Below are 20784 nucleotides of genomic sequence, written 5' to 3'. Positions count from 1 at the left end.
GTGTGTGTGTGTAATTGTAATAGCCACAATGCCCTGTCAACTTCTCGAATTTTTCGCCTTTTTTAAAACGTTTGCCACTACAAAGCCTTAAGATAATTTTGTAATAGTTATTAGTGCTGTTGAGATTATGTGTAACATTGTATATTGTATATACAGGTACTGTTGTTTTTATATAAAAAAATCCAAGTGCAAGAAATTTGAAGCAGTTATGATGTCCGGTAGCAGGAAAAGAACCCGCGTCCCATAATCTTATCGAGGCTCGACAGGTATATTAATGTAGGAGGAGCGGGCAAACTTTATCCCTCTCGTGGTCAGGTCGGCAACGTGACGTCGTTATGATTATGGGACGAGGGGTCGTTCCCCGCTACAGGACATCTTAACCTCTTTAAATTTCTTGTACTTAGATCTTAAGGCTAGTGACAAGCATATTAAAAAAAGCGCGAAGAATTCGAGAAGTTAAGAGGACATTGTTGCTATTGTAATTACATATGTGTCTACCAGTAAAAAGTAACCAGTAGACTATACATACACACATTTATATATATATATATATATATATATATATATATATATATATATATATATATATATATACATACGGTAACGTGTAATAATGAACATCATAAAAGCGGAGAAAGGCGGTAAGAAAAATATAACAAACCATGTACTGTTTATTGCTGGTAGTTGATAATAAGTAACGGAGTGGTGCTTCCAAAAGTTAAACTGTCGACACAACGTCATATTTCATGGCTTCGATAAGGGTATCGGGACTTTCTGTTTGAGAAATGTGTGAGGTCTGACGGTTCCTTATTTTGTAGTTATATATTATATTTATATATACACTGTATATATACAGTATGTTAATAATTTTACATCAAGAGTAAAATTGCTAGTTATAAATAGATATATCTAAAGAACTGGGAAATTTAATAAGTCTAACATCGAGAATCCTGTAGTATATTTTTTTCCTCTGAGTTTTACAAAATTGATAACTGCGTTATTCTTGCGTCTCGTCTTCTGTTGCTAAGTGCCCGCCCGGTGACGGTAGTTGGGTGGGAAGGATTGGCCGGAGGTTGGGGGAATGGACAAGGGCTCAGGTGCTCTGGTCTCGGGTTTCCTCACCATTGACTTAGTTTCTGTCTTTACACATTTATTCCCCTCTCGTTCAGTAGGACGTGCTATTAACCAGTATTTTTAGTGTTCTTATTCTCCTTATCGGTCTGTCTGTATTACCTACTGCAGCAGGTGATCAAAACTTGGCTGTTTAATTTCATGGAATTTCCTGACGAGGTCGCCCTTTTTCATAGGCTCATATTCTAGATTCTATTGTCTACTTCATTCCCTCTGCCCACTCGCCAACGTAGGTTTTAGGTAGATGTGGCATGCGTTGCGAGCCCTCGATTTTCTAAAGTCATTGTTTCTGATATCGTAGGCTTACTATGATAAAGATGCCAACTATTTCTACAGTAATACATCTAAATGATATTATATACAAAGAACTTTCACACCTTATTTAGATCATAAACGTGCCGATTTATATCGGTGATATAACCAAGACACGAAAACCGAGCTTGTAACAAACAAGTCTACTCAGGCCAAACACGAACGAACTTGAAATAATTCTTTTTGATTTCAGTGGGGGAAACGACATCTGGCTATGCAAGTGCGAAGAAAAGGTATTTTAGTGGTCTGTAAAAATTACATAAGTAGGTTCATATTCGAAATAGCATGAATATTGTTGTCTATGAGACTAGCCTAGTCGTTGGACATTGGAACGATACTCGGATAGAAAGTACAAATAAAGGTTAAAATGAAAAAGTAGTTTTGACTGAAATGGAATGAATGTGTGGTTAAAAGAAGGACAGTAAAATAAAAATATCCAGCGAATTAGTACTGTAGGCCTAGCTTCATTGGTCCATTCTTCATGTTCTGACGGTAAACAATATTAAAGGTTATTTTTCAGTTTACGGACGAAGATATTATTTTGGTATCATAATAAAGTTATTTGTATATGGATGCAATGAAACTGTGTACAGAACAAATTTTGAATGATGGAAAAACCTTGTGATCTGAATAGTTGGTGAGGATAGGTCTAAGTGTAGCCTTGAGGTCAGTCATGATTATTTATTGAAAGTTCATTATTCGTTTGTATTTTATCTGAGTACCTTTTGGATGCAAGTTCGTCTTTCGTGTGCTTGTGCTGGTATATTATCGATACAAATCGGCATGTTTATGATTTATTTAAGAAGGGGCGAGGGTGCTTTGTATATAGGAACGTTCAAATGTGTTATTCAGTATATAGTTTAATATCTATCCCAATGAGCGAAAATATCGGAAACGTCTATCGTCAGCCAAGCTACCCATGCGCATGTGCCACATCTTCACTCGTGGATGGACAGATGAAATGAAACCGACTATGGTCGTGCTGGCATATTTTTCAAAGATGCATTGTTTCTTGGGTTTATTTCCAAATTTCCATAAATACATTATATAAATTTGATGCTTAGACAATATTCATAAGCTCTTGCTACACACTGTTGCGGTGATCTGATACTAACTTTGATTTAGTTAATTATTTGGGAAGGTTGGCCAAGCACCAAGTCTTTGTTTTCATGGTGCAGTGCCCCATTATGTTCTGAGAATGTGTTTGACTTGACCTCAGTTGTAACTTGCACTAAGTACCCTTTCATTTTACCCGCTTTTATAGTCTACTTAGTGAGACTGATGACTTAAAGACATCAAAGAATAAGCAACATCCTTTTTAATCAATAAATAGTGTATTAATATAAGGAGTCTCAGGAAGATAAATGATTCCCCAAGTTGAATTTCCCAAATCCTTTCACTTAGAACCTTAGATACAAGTAATAATGACAGGGGACTTTCAAGCCGAAGTTGTGAGGTGGGTTACTAATTATATGGCCCTCGCAATACATGACCAATTTCTGTCTTAATGTATTCCTCGTTGAGCGCGTTTTTGGTTTTGACAAATGATATCTTCATGAAATACACGTTGGTATGTAAACCATAGCATTTACACGTTGGTATGTAATCTATAGCTTTTGCACAACAAGAATGTTTGAAAGGACAGCACAGTGTTCTGAAGATAGTCGTGATCTGGTGAAAATAAGTAAAAAGTAAGAAAAAAAATTAGTACTCAAACCTAAAGGAAGTGACAGATTGCCTCTTTAAAGAAATGAGACTATTGGTAACTGAGGAAAAGTAGAACAAAATTAGAATTTGTTATTCTTGATTTCTACAGAATAAGTTCGAGAAGTAATGACCAGGTTGATCAAGAACAGTCAAGAAACTCTCAAACTTTCAATCCTCTCTTAACAATAAATATTCTTTCTCTACGTTTGAAATCACTAAATTAAGTGCAATTTCGTCATTCGCTTTTTATTTCCTCTGTTAGTACGAACGGGTCTTGCGTTTAGCACAATGATGCCGTAAGAAATCATCATGGCCAAGTGATCGCAAACAGCAATGGTGATTTGTTAAAAGAATGAGAGAATTCGCATGGAAATTCCTCGCGTAAGTCTTCTTAAAAGATTAAATGATGTAGCGAACAATAATTGAATGGGATTCACAAAGCGGCAAACCTCGTAAAGGGAAGTCATGTGAACAAGAGAAAGAAGTTACGTTTATAGTTTATAAAGGTATGAATTCCTGTTGTACATAAACGCATTATCATTATTATTATTATTATTATTATTATTATTATTATTATTATTATTATTATTATCATTATTATTATTATTATGGGAAAACCAGTTTTCACACCTCTAGACCCATATGGGACTATGAAAGGGGTTGTTCCGGAGTGAAAGTAAAAACTGGAACAATGTAGAGTTAAGGAGAGTAGACATCTGCGTTGGAGAAGACTAAAGAGAACGAATAGAAATTAAAACGCAGAAAGCAACTCAGCTGAGACCGAAACGACTTTTCAAGAACCTTTAGTACCCTCTATAGCAAGCCACTTATTATTACACTCTGTAAGTGGTGCCCCCTACGGTGTTGGAGATTATGGGTTTAAGGACCAGACAGTGTTTTTTATACAGAGAAATATATGACTTGGCAAAGTGCTAGACTTTGCTCCAATGCTGGACATTAATGATGATTAGTTTTAGCCTTGGATTATAGATATGAAAACACCATCGATCGATATATATATATATATATATATATATATATATATATATATATATATATATATATATATATATAAATATATATATATATATATATATATATATATATATATATATATATAAATATGTATATATATATATATATGTGTGTGTGTGTGTGTGTGTGTATATGTGTATGTGTGTGTAAGTTTGTGTGAGCGCGCAAATTCGTAAGCACACGTACAAAGCGCACTCGCTAATTCACACCGTGTGTACACAAATATAAATGCCTGCATTCTGTTAAAAGGAATATCCAGCCTGTACATCAACAAATACTGTCGTGAAATGCTTTTGGCCTCGTGACATGGGAGTGCCTCCACTTTGTAGCTGGGCTAAAAGGGATTTCGGGAATATTGAAAGCTGTTCTATCTAAGATTGGATCTCGGGGCTGGAGGGCGCCCCATAGGGACTGTTCGCCGGTGCAAGCATTGAGTGTTTTTAGACTTCGAAAACAGGGATCTGTTTCTGTTGTACTGTACTAGATATTGTCTTTAGACCACTTTCTTTTAAAAGTGACCTTATTTGATTCTTTGGTATTCAAACGACTCAACCATTTGTTTTACACTACTAAATGATACTAATAACAGTAATAAACAAGTAAAAAATGCGCCCGTTTCCTCGGCGCAATCGAGTTTTCTGTACAATGTATAATGCTGTTTGAGCCGCGGCCCATAAAACTTTCAGCCATGGCCCGGTGGTGGCCTGTCCTATAGCGTTGCCAGAGGCACGATCATGGGTAACTTTAACCTTCATTAAAATAAAAACTACTCAGGATAGAGGGCTGCAATTTGGTATGTTTGATGATTGGAGGGTGGATGATCAACATACCAATTTGCAGCCCTCTAGCCTCAGTAGTTTTTAAGATCTGAGGACGGACAGAAAAAATGTGAGCAGAAAGAGTGCGGAGGGACAGACAAAGCCACCTCAACTAAAACGGGCAGTTATAGACCAGTGGTTAGGATGGTTGTCTTCCTATCGAGAGGTTCCGGTTTCGACCTCCGAGAGGGTCCTGAACGCTTTAGGCACGGTACTTTCCGTTTCAACCTCACTGCGACTATGTCAACCTAGGTAGTGAATTGCGTACCCGGTAGTTAGTCGACTGTGGTGGGTTGCAATAAAACTGGTGAAGGGATATTAGTAGCAGACTCCTTTTAAGAGGCATACTGAGGTCGTAAAGGGAAAGTGTCTGTGCTGGAGTTAATAATAATAATATGAAAAACGTCATTTCCAGATTAGAGATTCTTAATAATAAGTATATTATACTGTACGTACATTCCTGCTGTATAGTGAAACATATAATGTACCCAATACGGTTAAAGATTTATTTTTATTTCAATATTACTCACTTGAAGACAGAAAGATATGCCATGATACTATCAAGATAATTTAAGAATATTAATCGAATTATCTTAAAACATTAAGTAAAACATAAATTAGAAAACAACTCACATTTCCCCCTCATCTCCCCCAAAAAACTCTCCCCCTTAATAACAAGATGGCGCCTACAAAAACAACGTTTGCTGAATATTTCTGCAACAATCATAGATTTTGTGGCGATAGGGGGAACCACCCAACTCCTTCTACCCCTCCCCTCACACATCCACGAATTCTGCTCCCCCCAACTCCCTCCCCTCCCCATCCCCGTCTCGAAACTTGGGATTAATGGGACGGGCATTGTTCGGATTAAAAGGGATTCGTTCTGTCATTGTCCAAATCTGTAATATAAAACCCTCTGATAAATAGATGGCGGTGGGCTGAAAGCGTTCTCCCTTTTGCTAATACGTTTTACTTCCTTTATTATCATTATTACCGCCGTTTTTCCTCTTTTTCTTCGGTCCTTTTACCATTTCCCCCTTGAGATTTCTTTCGTTTTCATTATTGCCATTTTTACGGTAAGTCTTCTCTGGCTGGCTTACTTTCAAATTTTACTGGAAGTGAATATCTTCATTACCATTTGTATTGAGGGGACATTTTACTGTATCAGTTCTTTCCTGTTATGTTTTAGCTTTTCCACTTATTTTCTTATTTTAATCTCCACTGCTACTCATAGGTTATTTTATCCATTTTTTGTTACTTTCCTCTTTTACTCTCATGATCACTTCTACCCATTTTATTTTGTCTTTTAATCATCCGTTTTGTTATTTAACTGAGTTGCTTTATTGTTTTCATTGTCATTTGAATTATGATACTTTTTAACCACTTAATAATAAGAGATATTTAACGAAAAGGTCCTAAATCTGTTCTTCGTCCTGTATTCGATCTCGGGACATTTCTTTGTGGTTTAAGGAATCCAGTATCCTCGTCTAGCATACTGGCATGAAGAAAAAATATAGATATTAGAAAATCACGTTTTTTAAGACCAAACGATATTTATTTATCTATACCAGAAGTAGTTACTGGTAACTTTTCTTCCAGCAACACGTAATCCTATCATTGCTTTCGAATCATCTCTTCTAATTCTGCCAAATTCCTGTTCTAAGCTCGCAAATGATGAGAGATAATTATACAGTTTATTCCGTCCGTGATTCCGAGTAGTTCGGTTTATGTTAGCAAGGACACCTTTCCCAACAACAGCCTTCAACCCCGGTTAGCAAAAACAGCGTTCGATATATCCGAGGCAGCTCTGGAATTCATGAGATTTTGGGGCGACAAGCGTCCATGTATCTCTTCCAAAACCACGCAGTTCATTTTCTTTTCATGGGAAATTGATTTCTTTTCCCCTGCATAATATTCTCTGACTAAATGCCAAAGAACTGCTTCGAAACCAGTCTTGCAATAGAAACGAACTTGTTAACAGAAATAAAGTTGATTTATTTACCCATTTTTTCTACCGATTGGATGGGAACTAATATTATTAATGTCATTATATAATTGCAGCCGTCGACTGGGTAGCTGGAGGTAATCTTACGTTGGAGAATGTCTCCAGGAACCAGATGGGAGCCTATCTCTGTATAGCTAGCAACAAGGTGCCTCCTTCTGTCAGCAAACGAATTATCGTCAATGTTAATTGTGAGTACTGATGTTGTGTTTAGCATGCAAAGATATGATACATATGTATATATATAAATATATATATATATATATATACATATATAAATATGTGTATATATATTTATATATATATTTTTATATATATTTATATATACATGTCGTAGATGATATTCTCAAATCTCTTGCATGTAATATATATATATATATATATATATATATATATATATATATATATATATATATATATATATATGTGTGTGTGTGTGTGTGTGTGTGTATACATGCAAGAGCTTTGAGGATATTATCTACGACCCATGCATGACAAATTTTGATGCAGTGCCTCAGAGCTTCACAAATCTGTTTGTGTGTGCGTGAGTGTGTTCTAACCCTCCCTGTTCAATTCATATGCCGTTAAAACGAATGCATCGAGACCAGCGCTAATAAATCGCCTCTCCTAAATTTCAGTCTCGCCCGTCGTAAAAGTGGACAACCAGCTGATCGGGGCGCCCCTCGGCACCGCCGTCACCGTCGAGTGCAAGGTCGAGGCTTTCCCTAAGGCCGTCAACTACTGGGAGAGAGATAACGGAGAGATGATGCTCAATAAGTAAGTGCATGCTTTTTTTTTTTTTATTCTAGACTATAGGGTAAAATGTAATGGCACAATTTCCGTTCCATTCTGTTTTGATCGAATTCTGGAAAAGTGGAAAAATTATGTAGTCTTCAGTCAGTGCTGGGGAGGCGCTCAGCTTTAGACCTCTCACGTTTTCATGACAATTGTGATTTCCTTGATGGAAATGGTATGGAATTTCCCAATATCATCGCATAAGTGATTGAGCAGTAATATTAAGGCAACAAAGTCTAGCGATTTTTCCTAATCTTATCGCTAGTAGTTGTAACCGATCACTATTGTCACGTTAACTTGCGAATCTAAAGCCTAACCTAGTGATTTTACTCCATACAAGCTATATCTGTTTCATATTGGACAGAATAGCTTACACAAATATTTTCCACTTATAAGATCTTTATCTGAATTTTAAAAGTCAACAGAATTAAAAATAAGAATACAATTTCTATATGATTGTGCTAGTTCTGCTTCCACTTTTAATTAGTCCAACGAAATTACTCTGTGCCACTAAATTATACATACCTTTCTTTAAGCGTCATGTTCCCTTGATGTAGATTCAGAGTTATATTTATACTTACTCTTTCTAATATGGCCGGGGCATGAACTCTAAGCCTAGCCCTTCCATTTTATCTATTAACTTTTTTGTTTAAAGCTAAAGTCCACGGTAGAAGAAGCTGTAACCCAGACTTCCCACGGACCAAGGTATGGGGGTGTGAGGGGTGGGTGCTCCTTGGTTCTGTTTCCCTATGAACACAAACTTTCCCATTCGCTTAATACCCATCGCAAAGTCGCCCATTTACTCATAAATCAAGGAGCAGACGCATATTATCCAAAACACGCAAAGACACGCGCCGTAGTGACGCACATAAATCATACCATGTTTAATGCGTCCCGTACGGGAAGGATGTCGCCCGCACCCAGACTCAACTGGATAGGATGAATTTGTGGGGTTGGGGACCAGGGAAGAGGGGTGGGGGCTTTTTGACTGCGCGCTGGAATCCCGGCGGATAGTTTCTCGGTTGGCCGAGTCGTGGTTGAATTAGTAGCCATGAGTAAGATGCAAATGAGGGGAGTACCGGCAAATGCCAGAGTACTCGTAAATGAGAGAGACCGCCGCCGCTGCTGCTGCTGCCGCTTGTCTTTGATGTCAAGATGGGTGAAAGTTGCGTGTGGATGATGGGCGCCAGGTTACGTGAAAGAATTATCGATATATGTCGTATTAATGTGCAACAGAACGCGTCATGCTTTGAGATTGTATAACCATGGCATACATGAAATCTCTCTCTCCCTCTCTCTCTCTCTCTCTCTCACACACATACATATATGTATATACATATATATATATATACAGTACATATATATATACATATACATATATATATGTGTGTGTGTGTATATTTCAGTATGTGAGCTCATGTATACAAGAACATATATATATATAATATAACATATATATATATATATATATATATATATATATATATATATATATATATATATATATATATATATATATATATATATATATATATATATATATATATATATATATATATATATATATATATATATATATATATACGAATAGTCTACAATTTCCTCGTACTCTTATTTCATTTAAATCCATAAGCACACATACTGTATGTTCATATCCATGTACATACTACATTCTTGATTCTGAATCTTAACCAGTCACCATGATATTTCCCTATGAAATGTTAAACCGCAATACACAAACCATTTATCTCTTTATACGTCCCTTCTGGAATAACCGATACTAGGAGGAGAGAGAGAGAGAGAGAGAGAGAGAGAGAGAGAGAGAGAGAGAGAGAGAGAGAGAGAGAGAGAGAGAGAGAAATCAGAGCGATGAGCAAGGCGTTGTTAAGACTACGGTGTTATATTATCACAATGCATAGGGTCCTCAGACAGCGTATTTCCTCTCGCTCCCCAGACAATGATTTCATCGTTGGTAAACGCCTTTTTGTATGCACGTCACAGTACGTGTATATTTATGTACTGTCTGAGAAGAGAGAGAGAGAGAGAGAGAGAGAGAGAGAGAGAGAGAGAGAGAGTTTATATTATCGCTCCTTAGGGTTACAGCTGGCGTTATTAAAAACCATAGGCAATGCTCTAAAAAACAATTACTTACTAGTGTTAATTAAGAGAAAACGCGTTGGTAGTCTCTCTAGCTTAACATTCTTTTTCATATATACTGTACAGTATATATATATTTAAATATATATATATATATATATATATATATATATATATATATATATATATATATATATATATATATATATATATATATATATATATATATATATATATATATATTTATATAAATATATATATATATATATATATATATATATATATATATATATATATATATATATATATATATATATATATATATATATATATATAATTTAGATATATATATACAATATATATATGTTTATTTATGTATATGTATGTATGCATATATATACTGTATACATGAAATTTTTATCACACCATGATTTATATTAAATCATGACGCTACAAATGTCGTTTAATATCCAGTTCACGCTACTTCGGGAATACCCCCGATGAGGACTTATCACCAAAGAGGAATTTTTAAGGGATAAATGGATCGGTACCGCCGGGTCTCGATCCCTCAACACAGTACCTTCCTATGACTCTTGGCTGCTCAATGGTCTGACCGTCGAATGGAGTCGTTGGAAGGTACTGTGTCGAGGGATCAAGACCTGGCGGTACCGATCCATTTATCACTCAAAAATTCCCCTTTGGTGATAAGTCCCCATGGGGATATTCCCGAAGTGGGCTGAACTGGATATTAAACGGCATTTGTAGTATGATTATATTATATATATTATATATATATATATATATATATATATATATATATATATATATATATATATATATATATATATATATATATATATATATATATATATATATTATATATATATATATGTGTTTGTAGAATCTACATGTGTGTGTAGAATCTTCACTTTACCAGATACATATGTAATTGTAATAGCCACAATGCCCTCTTAACTTCTCGAAATCTTTGCGCTTTTTGGATATGCTTGGCACTACAAAGCCGTAAGATCCAAGTTCAAGAAATTGAAGAGACTTTGATGCCCGGTCGCAGGAAACGAACCCGCGTCACCATAATCACAAGGAGGTCCTTCTCGTGGTCAGGTCGGCAAGGTGACCTCCTTATGATTATGGTGAGGCGGGTTCGTTTCTCGTGACCGGGCATCAAAGTCCCTTCAATTTCTTGCTCTTGGATCTTACGGCTTTGTATCAAAAAGCGCGAAGAATTCGAGAAGTTAAGAGGGCATTGTAATATTACAATTACACAAGCATACACACAAAAAGCGCGATATATATATATATATAATATATATATATATATATATACAGTATATTCAGTATATATATGTGTGTGTATGCATTGTGGCTATATATAATTACACACACATATATATATATATATATATATATATATATATATATATATATATATATATATATATATATATATATATATATATATATATATATATATATATATATATATATATATATATATATATATATATATATATATATATATATATATATATATATATATATATATATATATATATATATATATATATATATATATATATATATATATATATATATATATATATATATATATATATATATATATATATATATATATATATATATATATATATATATATCTGTAGGCCTATTTCTTCTCTTTCTTCCCACAGCAAGAAGTACGAGCTACTAGAGATGGTGGACTCCTATCGCGTCACGATGCAGCTTACCATCAGGAACTTCACCCGGGAGGACGAAGGGAAATACAAGTGCATCTCGACCAATTCCCTCGGGAAGGCCGACACAGGGATTAGGATCTACGTCATCGAAGTTTACACGGCCAAGTAAGTTTGAATGTGGCTTAGAGTAGTATGAAGGCACGCCCAAATTGTTATTAATTTGAGGGTACAATTAAGTAAGTTTTCAGAGCTTTAACTCCGGTTTTATTTTTATATTAAGTTTCGGAACATGACTAAGTAATTCCTCCGTGGTTAGGAACACGACAGTCAGCTTTAGCTTTGAGACAGGACGACTCCATCTGCCAAAATTTGGGTCGGCGGTGTCTCAAAGGTCGTTGCCCTCCACTTTTTCAATATCATCCGCCAGAATTTGTATCAGAAAACCAATATTGATGATTATTGATTGCTGATTTAAAAAATTAAATTACCGTCACAGCAACTACGATTAAAACTGATACCGATCGGTAATTGCCGTAACGGATATGAGGACCTATAATTTTACCGTTGATATCAAGATATTTAGGGACACCACCCTTAGAGCTATCAGCAATACTTCTATATAGCCCGGCACTTACAATAGGTTTTTAAAAGTATAGCCGACTGAAGCTGCTTTTATGCTATAAAGAATGTCCGTATGTGATACCTGACTTCAAAAAAAGTTCTCGTATGCCATCGAAATTGTTTTAAAAAAACGTTCCTGTGTTGATCCTGTTCCTAGATCAAAGAATGATCAAATATAACACCGCCCTCATGTTTGCAAAAACTGTTAGTGGGGCACCGCCCTTAGTTTTCAAAAGGTTTTATGTTGCAATGCCCTTATTTTTCAAATAATGCGTCCATGTGACACCAAAGCTGAGTATCAAAGAACTTTATGTAACATTGCCCTTTGCTTTAAATAAAAAATGTTTCCATGAGACACACTTAGGTGTAACAAAATTCTTGTTTTAGTGACATCCCTTTAGGTAACAAAAAATGTTCTCATGTAACACCACCCGAAAGGTTGTTGATCCTTCACTCTGGTTGCTATAAATTCTTTCAAAGAACTTTCATGTAACATTGCCTTAAGCTTTGAATAAATTTTCCCATGCGGCACCATTAGGTTTAAAAAGTCTTCTTGCGCGACACGCCTCTAGGTAAAAAGAAAAAATGTTCTCATGTAACACCTTCCGAAAGGTTGTTGATCTCTTCATCCCGACGGCCATAGATTCTTCATTTCCGTTGGAAGTTTGAAGTTGTTTTTAAAATCGATGATTCAATATGGCTTCGGGGGATAAACACGCTTGACATAGGCATTTTTTAGGCTTAGTCATACGTAGAAGGAATTTCCTATTTAAAAACTTATCTATCACATAAGCAGGAACGATCATATGGGTAAGTCCGCATTCTCATACTAGCGTATTCGAACTTTAGGGTAGTTATGACATATAGAAACACATTAGGTATTTAGATAAAATCAAGGGTAGCCAACAGAAAAAAAAAAACTAAAATAAGCACGGTATCGTTAGAGGTAGAGAAAGAAAGCTGTAGGTAGGGCTGAGAACATATTTTGGCTCTCAAAGTCAGCTGTCGAGAGCGACACAAGATCTTCCGAGACCGAAGGTTGTATAAACAGAAGGTAATGGGTGCAAAAGTATTTTTATTGAAATTTGTAATATAATTCCATGTACATATACTCTTGTATTTCTTTCTGTGCAACGACCAGGAAGGGTACATCTGTGCATATCTAGCACGGCTACTGTAAAAGAAGTGTTCATCAGAAGGAAGTTTACTGAATGGTTCAAGAAACAGAGGAAGGAGGAAAGTTCCGTATTCAAGAAGTGAATGATATGGAGGATTAATCAAGCTGGCTAACTCTCATGTTCTCGATGAATCGTGTGTATATATATATATATATATATATATATATATATATATATATATATATATATATATATATGTATATATACAGTATATATAAAGCAAGAGAGAGAGAGAGAGAGAGAGAGAGACAGAGAGAGAGAGAGAGAGAGGCTCAAGTTTAAGCACATATTTACACTATAATTCTACTAACTAATAGCATACATACAGGATGTATGTATATATATATATATATATATATATATATATATATATATATATATATATATATATATATATATATACGAGATGTATGTATGTATATATATGTGCGTGTGTGTAATGTACCGTCGCAAAAACCCCTGAGCCTCCCCACACCACAGCCACACACACATATACAGCTGTATGTAAGCAAATATCATGTAAAGACCATTTTAATTTTCCTTTTAACATTTTCTTTCGGTGTCGGGGGATTTTCCCTCTGATGAATATATATCTTGCATTCCGTTTCATATTTTGATGGAAAGGGAGGAAAGGAATTTTATGCGCGTTCAATCATTCGACTTCCCTTTCATATTTTCCCGTGGAAAAGGGAAGGACTCGTGGCCATAATTTCCTTCCACAACTACAGAACGCGTTTTGATGGATCTGGGCACTCGGGCGACCGGGGGTGAATCTTGGCGAAACAAGGCCTTTTCTTCCTGACGCTCGATCAAAGGGGCCTTTTTCTCCGACTCCAAAGGACCAATGGCAAAACGCCCTTTCTTGTGGAGAACAAAAAAAAAAAAAAAAATGTCCCCTTTCCTCCCTCGACGTTTCGGCTTGTGCATTTCCGAATTTGAGGCCGGACAACAGAGAGAGGCAGAGATGTATGGGCTGTTCTTAAATGCTTTATTGTTCGATCATTTTCGACGCCGAGAACATAAAAGAACACTCGCAACTTTCCCTCGATGGGGAAGAAGATGCCGAAATTTCGTGGAGTCTCTCTCTGAAATGTCATTAATATCAGTTCTGCTCCCGGCTTTCATTTGAAAAGTCTTTGCATATTAGGAATTTTACTGCAGATATATATATATACATATATATATATATATATATATATATATATATATATATATATATATATATATATATACTGTATATATATATAGAATATTCATATATAGATAGATAGATAGGTAGATAGGCAGATGGGTGTATAAAGCAAATGTATGACTTTTCCTATTATTGCAGGTGTCTCTGGAGAGTTTTGGTCTATCTATATATATATATATATATATATATATATATATATATATATATATATATATATATATATATATATATATATATTTACCTGGGGAAGAATGGGGAACTTACCATGAGAACTCGATTCTGACTACAATTGTAGACTCAGGTAATCAGCATCGAGAATAAGATTAAGCTTAAGGCTTTACGTCAATGGGGAAGTTTAGATAAACACTTGAAGTTCACAAAACTCACTTATATTTACATTAGCAAATTAGATCAGAAGAATGGGGAATTTGCAAAACCAGAAATAACAATAACGGGAAAAATCCATTCCGTAAGACACTGTTGGGTGAGAGGCAGCATTGGTAACCACGACCCAAGCACAGGGGTGAACAGATGATTCCACAGCTAGCAACTCCGTCTGCAACGAGAATCCAATGGTTACTCACACAGATTTAAGTAGCGAATCCCGGAATCAAGGGGGGTTGCACATTAAGTGCCAAAGCAACTCGATTCGAGGCACTGGAATGAACTTGAACTGGAATAATTTACTCACTGCACTAAACAAATCAGGTCTCATGAAAATATTGCACTTTAGAAAGGAAAATAAATTCAGTAGGAGAACAATAGGGTTGTGACTGATTCAAAGCCTCACTCTGGGTACATTACCATTCTGTAGGAGATAGGAACTCGTCTTCAGCGCCAGCAGGGAGGGCATGAATTAAGGGGCTTCACCACAAAGGAAGACTTGGCTCAAAACAGCCACATGGGGAAATCTGAGCTCTAATGGAGTGAATGAGGCAAGGGACAAGTGTCTGGAGTCCAGGGCTGGGCATTTCTGATGAGCACCACCCAGAGGTTGTCTTTTAAAACCTCAACGAATTACAATTTCTCTCGTCCTAGGTGGCAGTGTCTGGCGCCTCGCGGTCAGTTTTCTATGCTTCCATGCTTTTGCCATGTGGTACGCCATGCCGTGTGCCCCGGCCATGTGGTAATTCTGTTGTTAGGCCCTGGGAGCTTTCTCTTTTGGAATTAATCCTCTTTGCCGGCTCGTCTATGCCTCCAGTGGGGATTTGGCATCGCGGAAGGTGGTACCTGAAAGGGAAGCTCGAGCAGTCACTAGGTTAAGAAGGAGAATTAAGAGATTATTTTTAAGGAAAGGTGTGATGTTTCCCCATAACCTGTCTTTGTTAGGCAGCAGTGTTGTTCACACGCCTACTTTTATGTTAGCAGAATAACATAAATTGCATTAGCGCGGTGCATTATTGCATTTCATGAGGGAGAAGTGACATATTCGTGACACCTCCCCATTCTACCTGACATTTCACACCTTAAGTCGGGTGGGAATATCTATAGATTAGTCAACTTGAGTGAATAAACTAACATCTCTCTTTACTTTCCCCTTTTTTAATCTCATAAAAATATAAAAATTCGTTTATGCAAGTCCATCAAGTGCAAATTAATTATCATTTTGAAAATTGTACATGGCATTAAAATATTGGGCTGCTGGACATGCGATTATTAAAATTTTAAGTTGTTGTTACTCTGCTGCAGCATTATATCAACTTAACATAAAAGTATTGACAATTCAATAGATCCTGAATTAGAATAACAACATAAAGTGAGATTAGATCATCTACTCTAGGGTAAGTATTAAGGTTATTCATGCACTTTATGATAAGGTCAATTTCTTGACGTTGAAGTCATGCGACTAGTTTGCCTTCATGATATATTACAACGAAATATTCGTGTGCTTATATTAGGTGACGCCATGATACTTATGCTCGGTGGTACTGTGCCAGTTGCGATACTAACCATTGTGGGTGTCATGAGGCACTTGCTACGTACATGACGCACATTTAGACGTAATTTACGCAGAGGTTTTCAAGTCGGGGACTCGAGGTTGAATTACAAGGAAAGGATAGAGTCAAGGAAGGAAGTATCTTACACTTTCGGGAATGCTAGTTTTTGACCAGGCATAACTTGACCTTTCACTCTGGCAGGAGTGCCATGTGCAGCTGGAAAACAAAAGGAAAAAAAGAAAAGGGGGGTTAGTATTTGATTACTTCAATAGATTAATTAGAGATCCTGGAAAGGACATCAGTGATTTTGTTATCTGTGCCCTTAATGTGTTCAGTCCTCCAGTTGTAATCCTGGAGGTCAAGACATCAAAACATTAAGTGTTTATTTTGGTTTTGGAAAGTCATGAGATACTTAAAGGTGTTATGATCTGTATAGACATTTAACGGGAATTTATGAAATGCGTGATAAGACTCAAATTGTTTCATTGCCAAGATCATGCCCAGACGTTCTTTTTCTGTAGTGCTGTACCTAGTCTCAGCTGGTTTGAGTTTCTTGGAATAGCAGGCTACGGGTGCCTAACGCCATCCTTTTCCTGGAACGTGACTGCCCCAGTGCCAATGTCTCTGGCATCAACCACCATGCAGAAGGAACAGTACAGTAGTAGTCAGGTGTGTGGAGAATGGGCTAGCTAATTAGGACTGCATTGAGGTTATCATATGCCTTCTCGCACTGGGGATTGCAGCGGAAGGGCTGTTTCCCTTGGAAGAGGTTTGTGATAGGGGCAGCAGTGTCAGCAAAGTTCAAGGTGAAACGCCGGAAATATTGTACCATCCCGACAAATCGCTGCGCTTCCCTTTTTGTTCTTGGGTAAGGCATGTTTCCTATGCTTCCATGCTTTTGCCATGCGGTGCGCCATGCGGTGCACCATGCAGTGTGCCCCGGCCACGTGGTGATTCTGTTGTCAGGGCCCGGGCGCTTTCTTTCTTGGAGATAATCCCTTTTGCCGGCTCGTCTATGCCTCCAGTGGGGTTTTGGCGTCTCGGAAGGAGGTACCTGAAAGAGAGGCTCGAGGAGGAGAATTAAGAGATTATTTTTGAGGGGTGAGGAAGGAGAGATTCTTTCAGGAAAGAGGCAATGTTTTCCCATAACCTGTCTTTGTTAGGCAGCGGTGTTGTTCATGCACCTACTTTTATGTTAACAGAATAACATAAATTGTATTAGAGCGGTGCATTGTTGCACTTTATGAGGGAGAGGTGACTTATATTCGTGAAAATATATATGCACACACACACACACACACACACACACACACATATATATATATATATATATATATATATATATATATATATATATATATATATATATATATATGTATATATATATATATATATGTGTGTGTGTGTGTCTGTGCGTGTGTGTATATGCGTGCGTGAGTGCTTGTCTGTTGATATGTCCTTCATATAAATCTAAGCCCGCTTAAATCTATTTTGTAATTTTGTCTTTTCTGCTGAAATCAAGTATAAAAACTCCGGATATATATATAGATTACTTTTATTCCTTTATATTATCAGCACGGTTTTTAAAAGATAAAACGATAAAAAGTTTAGCGCAAACCGTAGTTTTAAAATAACCTAAGTAAAACACTCTTCTTTTTGGGGGGCTTGATACATGTGCCACAAGGGTGGGGGAACGGTTGTAATTTAATGAAATAAAAAAAAAAGTCGAATAAAATACCGATTCCCATGGATTATGATGAAAAATGAAATAGCAATAGACATTTTTATATGAATTTTCGTCTACTTGTTTGACGTATTTTATGATAATTTTGTCTAATTGTCTAACATTTCGTCTAATATATTTGTTTTAACCGGCGCATTGTTCGTAGACAGCTTTTAGTATTTTCTACTTGTCTGGTGTGTTTAGACAATCTTTGTCTTCTTGTGTGGAGCAATTAGACACTTGCAACGTGTATGTGAGCTTGGCAATGCACTTCAGGAAAAATCAAGCTTCGTAAAGTCACCCGATAGACAAAGTAAAGCAACCCAGATAAAGCCACGTGAATCCATATTCCCCACTTGAGAACTTCGATAAATCCGCAATCAACTGACGCCGTCGGTCGCTCCTTTCACAAATGTCAAAGTCATCATCTTTTCCATGACTTTATTATATTCCCAGACTCCTAAACGTCAACATCAGCTGATCGTATTTTGATGTTTTATTATTCCCGACATCAATTCCGGAATCGAAAGGCTTTTTCTCCTTTTCCTCTGATTTGCATCTTGGGATATACGTTTGTTTTTATAAGTTTTTTTCTTTTCATTTTGCTTTTTTTTCATGCACTGTTCTTTTTCAAATTCCAATTTTTAGCCACGTGATTTTTTAAAAAATCTCTCTTCTATTTTACATCTAGTGCTTGCTACTTTTTTTCAACCCCCCTTCGAATTTCAACCCTTTGGAATCCAGGTCTTCCTCTTTTCATCCCGGCTTTGAACAAACATTAGGTATTTTAGGTTGCCACTTCCGTTGGTGATCGCTTAATATAATTGTTGAGTTTCTCTCTTGGTGTGCCTCTACAAAAGCGTCATTTCCCTTGAATCCCTACCGTTGGTTTAGTGTTTTGGAGAACATTCTCTTAATTGGAGCCTTTTGATAAAAGGTTAAGTACATCTTAGTTTTACCAAACCACTGAGCTGATTAACAGCTCTCCTAGGGCTGGCCCGAAGGATCAGACTTATTTTACGTGGCTAAGAACCAGTTGGTTACTTGGCAACGGGACCTACAGCTTATTGTGGAATCCGAACCACATTATAGCGAGAAATGACTTTCTAACACCAGAAAGAAATTCCTCTAATTCTTCATTAGCCGGCCGGAGACTCGAACTCAGGCCTAGCGAGTGCTAGCCCACAACTCTATCGACTCGCCCAACGAGGAAATGAGCCTTTTGAGAAAAACCTATTTATATTTGTTTTATGATTTGATGCGTATTTGAATGAAAATCAATACAGTAAATGCGAAATATAGAAATAAATATCTACCCTGCCTCGGAATCGAGTCCTGCAGCTCCCTGATGAGGGAAAGCCGTTATCATCGAATCACGGAAGTCATAATGACGAGGGCGCTACCAATCAGGCCACAGCAGTCCTTTAAGGGCTCTGTTTCCCGGTTGGTGCCACCATCATCTCTTACCCTGGATATCTTGGGTTCTCGATCCCGATGTGAGTAAGAAATTCAAACCAAATATTAATACATACAAACATCTGCATTTTATCTTGATGATGAATAATATTGCCAAGTCACGGTAGAACATTTTATCACGAAAGCAGAAATTAATGACAAAGACTATAAGAAATATTGAAAATACTGTAACATGATTAATCTTACAAAACTTTCAAAAGTGGATAAATCAGATAAAAAACAAAAACTTAACAATATAAATGAACGTAAGATAAAAAAAAACATTAATAAAACAAAAGAAACGGTTTAGATAGGTTCAATGAGGCAATTTGATTTATTGTAGCTCAGTGATTTTTATAGTTTTTGTTATTAATTCCAGCCTTTTAATAACGTAATCTTCCTCGAAAGGTTGCGAAGTAAAAATATTGTTCTACCTAGCTTGGCAATATTATTCATCACCAAATCAAGATTTCCCAAGTAACTGCCCAACTACTTATATACGATATATATATATATATATATATATATATATATATATATATATATATATATATATATATATATATATATATATATATATATATGTATATATATATATATATATATATATATATATATATATATATATATGTATATATATATACATATATAAGTATATGTATATATATTCAGACAGACATGCACATACAGGTATACATATACATAAATGCACACACACACACACACACACACACACACACACACACATATATATATATATATATATATATATATATATATATATATATATATATATATATATATATATATATAAATATAATAGAAAAGACCTCCATTCTAGAAGCCTCTCTCCTATATCTCAGGTCCCATCACTTTTAAGGCAAAAGAGGAAAGGAGGGGAAAAAGGGGGAGCAGGTGACCGAGCCCCATGTCAAAACCTCCCGACAACATCAGTACTGATATTAGTCCCCGGAGTTATACAGGAAGCTTAATTACTTTCAAAGTTATTAAAAAATGCCGCAAAAATCTCCTTCCCGGGACAGTTTTATTACTTTTATTAGTTTTA

The 20784-nt window shown here is 36.1% G+C and overlaps 1 protein-coding gene across 2 annotated transcripts in view; it reads left to right on the top strand.

The window, feature by feature from the left end:
* The window catches only part of LOC136847426 (uncharacterized), a 440119-nt gene that overhangs the window by 417614 nt on the left and 1721 nt on the right, over positions 1-20784 (top strand). For both annotated transcript variants that reach the window (XM_067119097.1, XM_067119098.1), the window contains exons 6-8: positions 7065-7196; positions 7644-7782; positions 11607-11777. In XM_067119097.1, the coding sequence (XP_066975198.1) occupies positions 7065-7196; positions 7644-7782; positions 11607-11777 (442 nt within the window). The remainder of the gene's footprint in view (positions 1-7064; positions 7197-7643; positions 7783-11606; positions 11778-20784) is intronic.

The sequence above is a fragment of the Macrobrachium rosenbergii genome, chromosome 16 (assembly GCF_040412425.1).
Source record: "Macrobrachium rosenbergii isolate ZJJX-2024 chromosome 16, ASM4041242v1, whole genome shotgun sequence".
NCBI classification, from domain to species: Eukaryota; Metazoa; Arthropoda; class Malacostraca; order Decapoda; family Palaemonidae; genus Macrobrachium; species Macrobrachium rosenbergii.
Note: the sequence above shows the minus strand (reverse complement) of the source record. Positions and strands in the feature narration are given on the sequence as shown.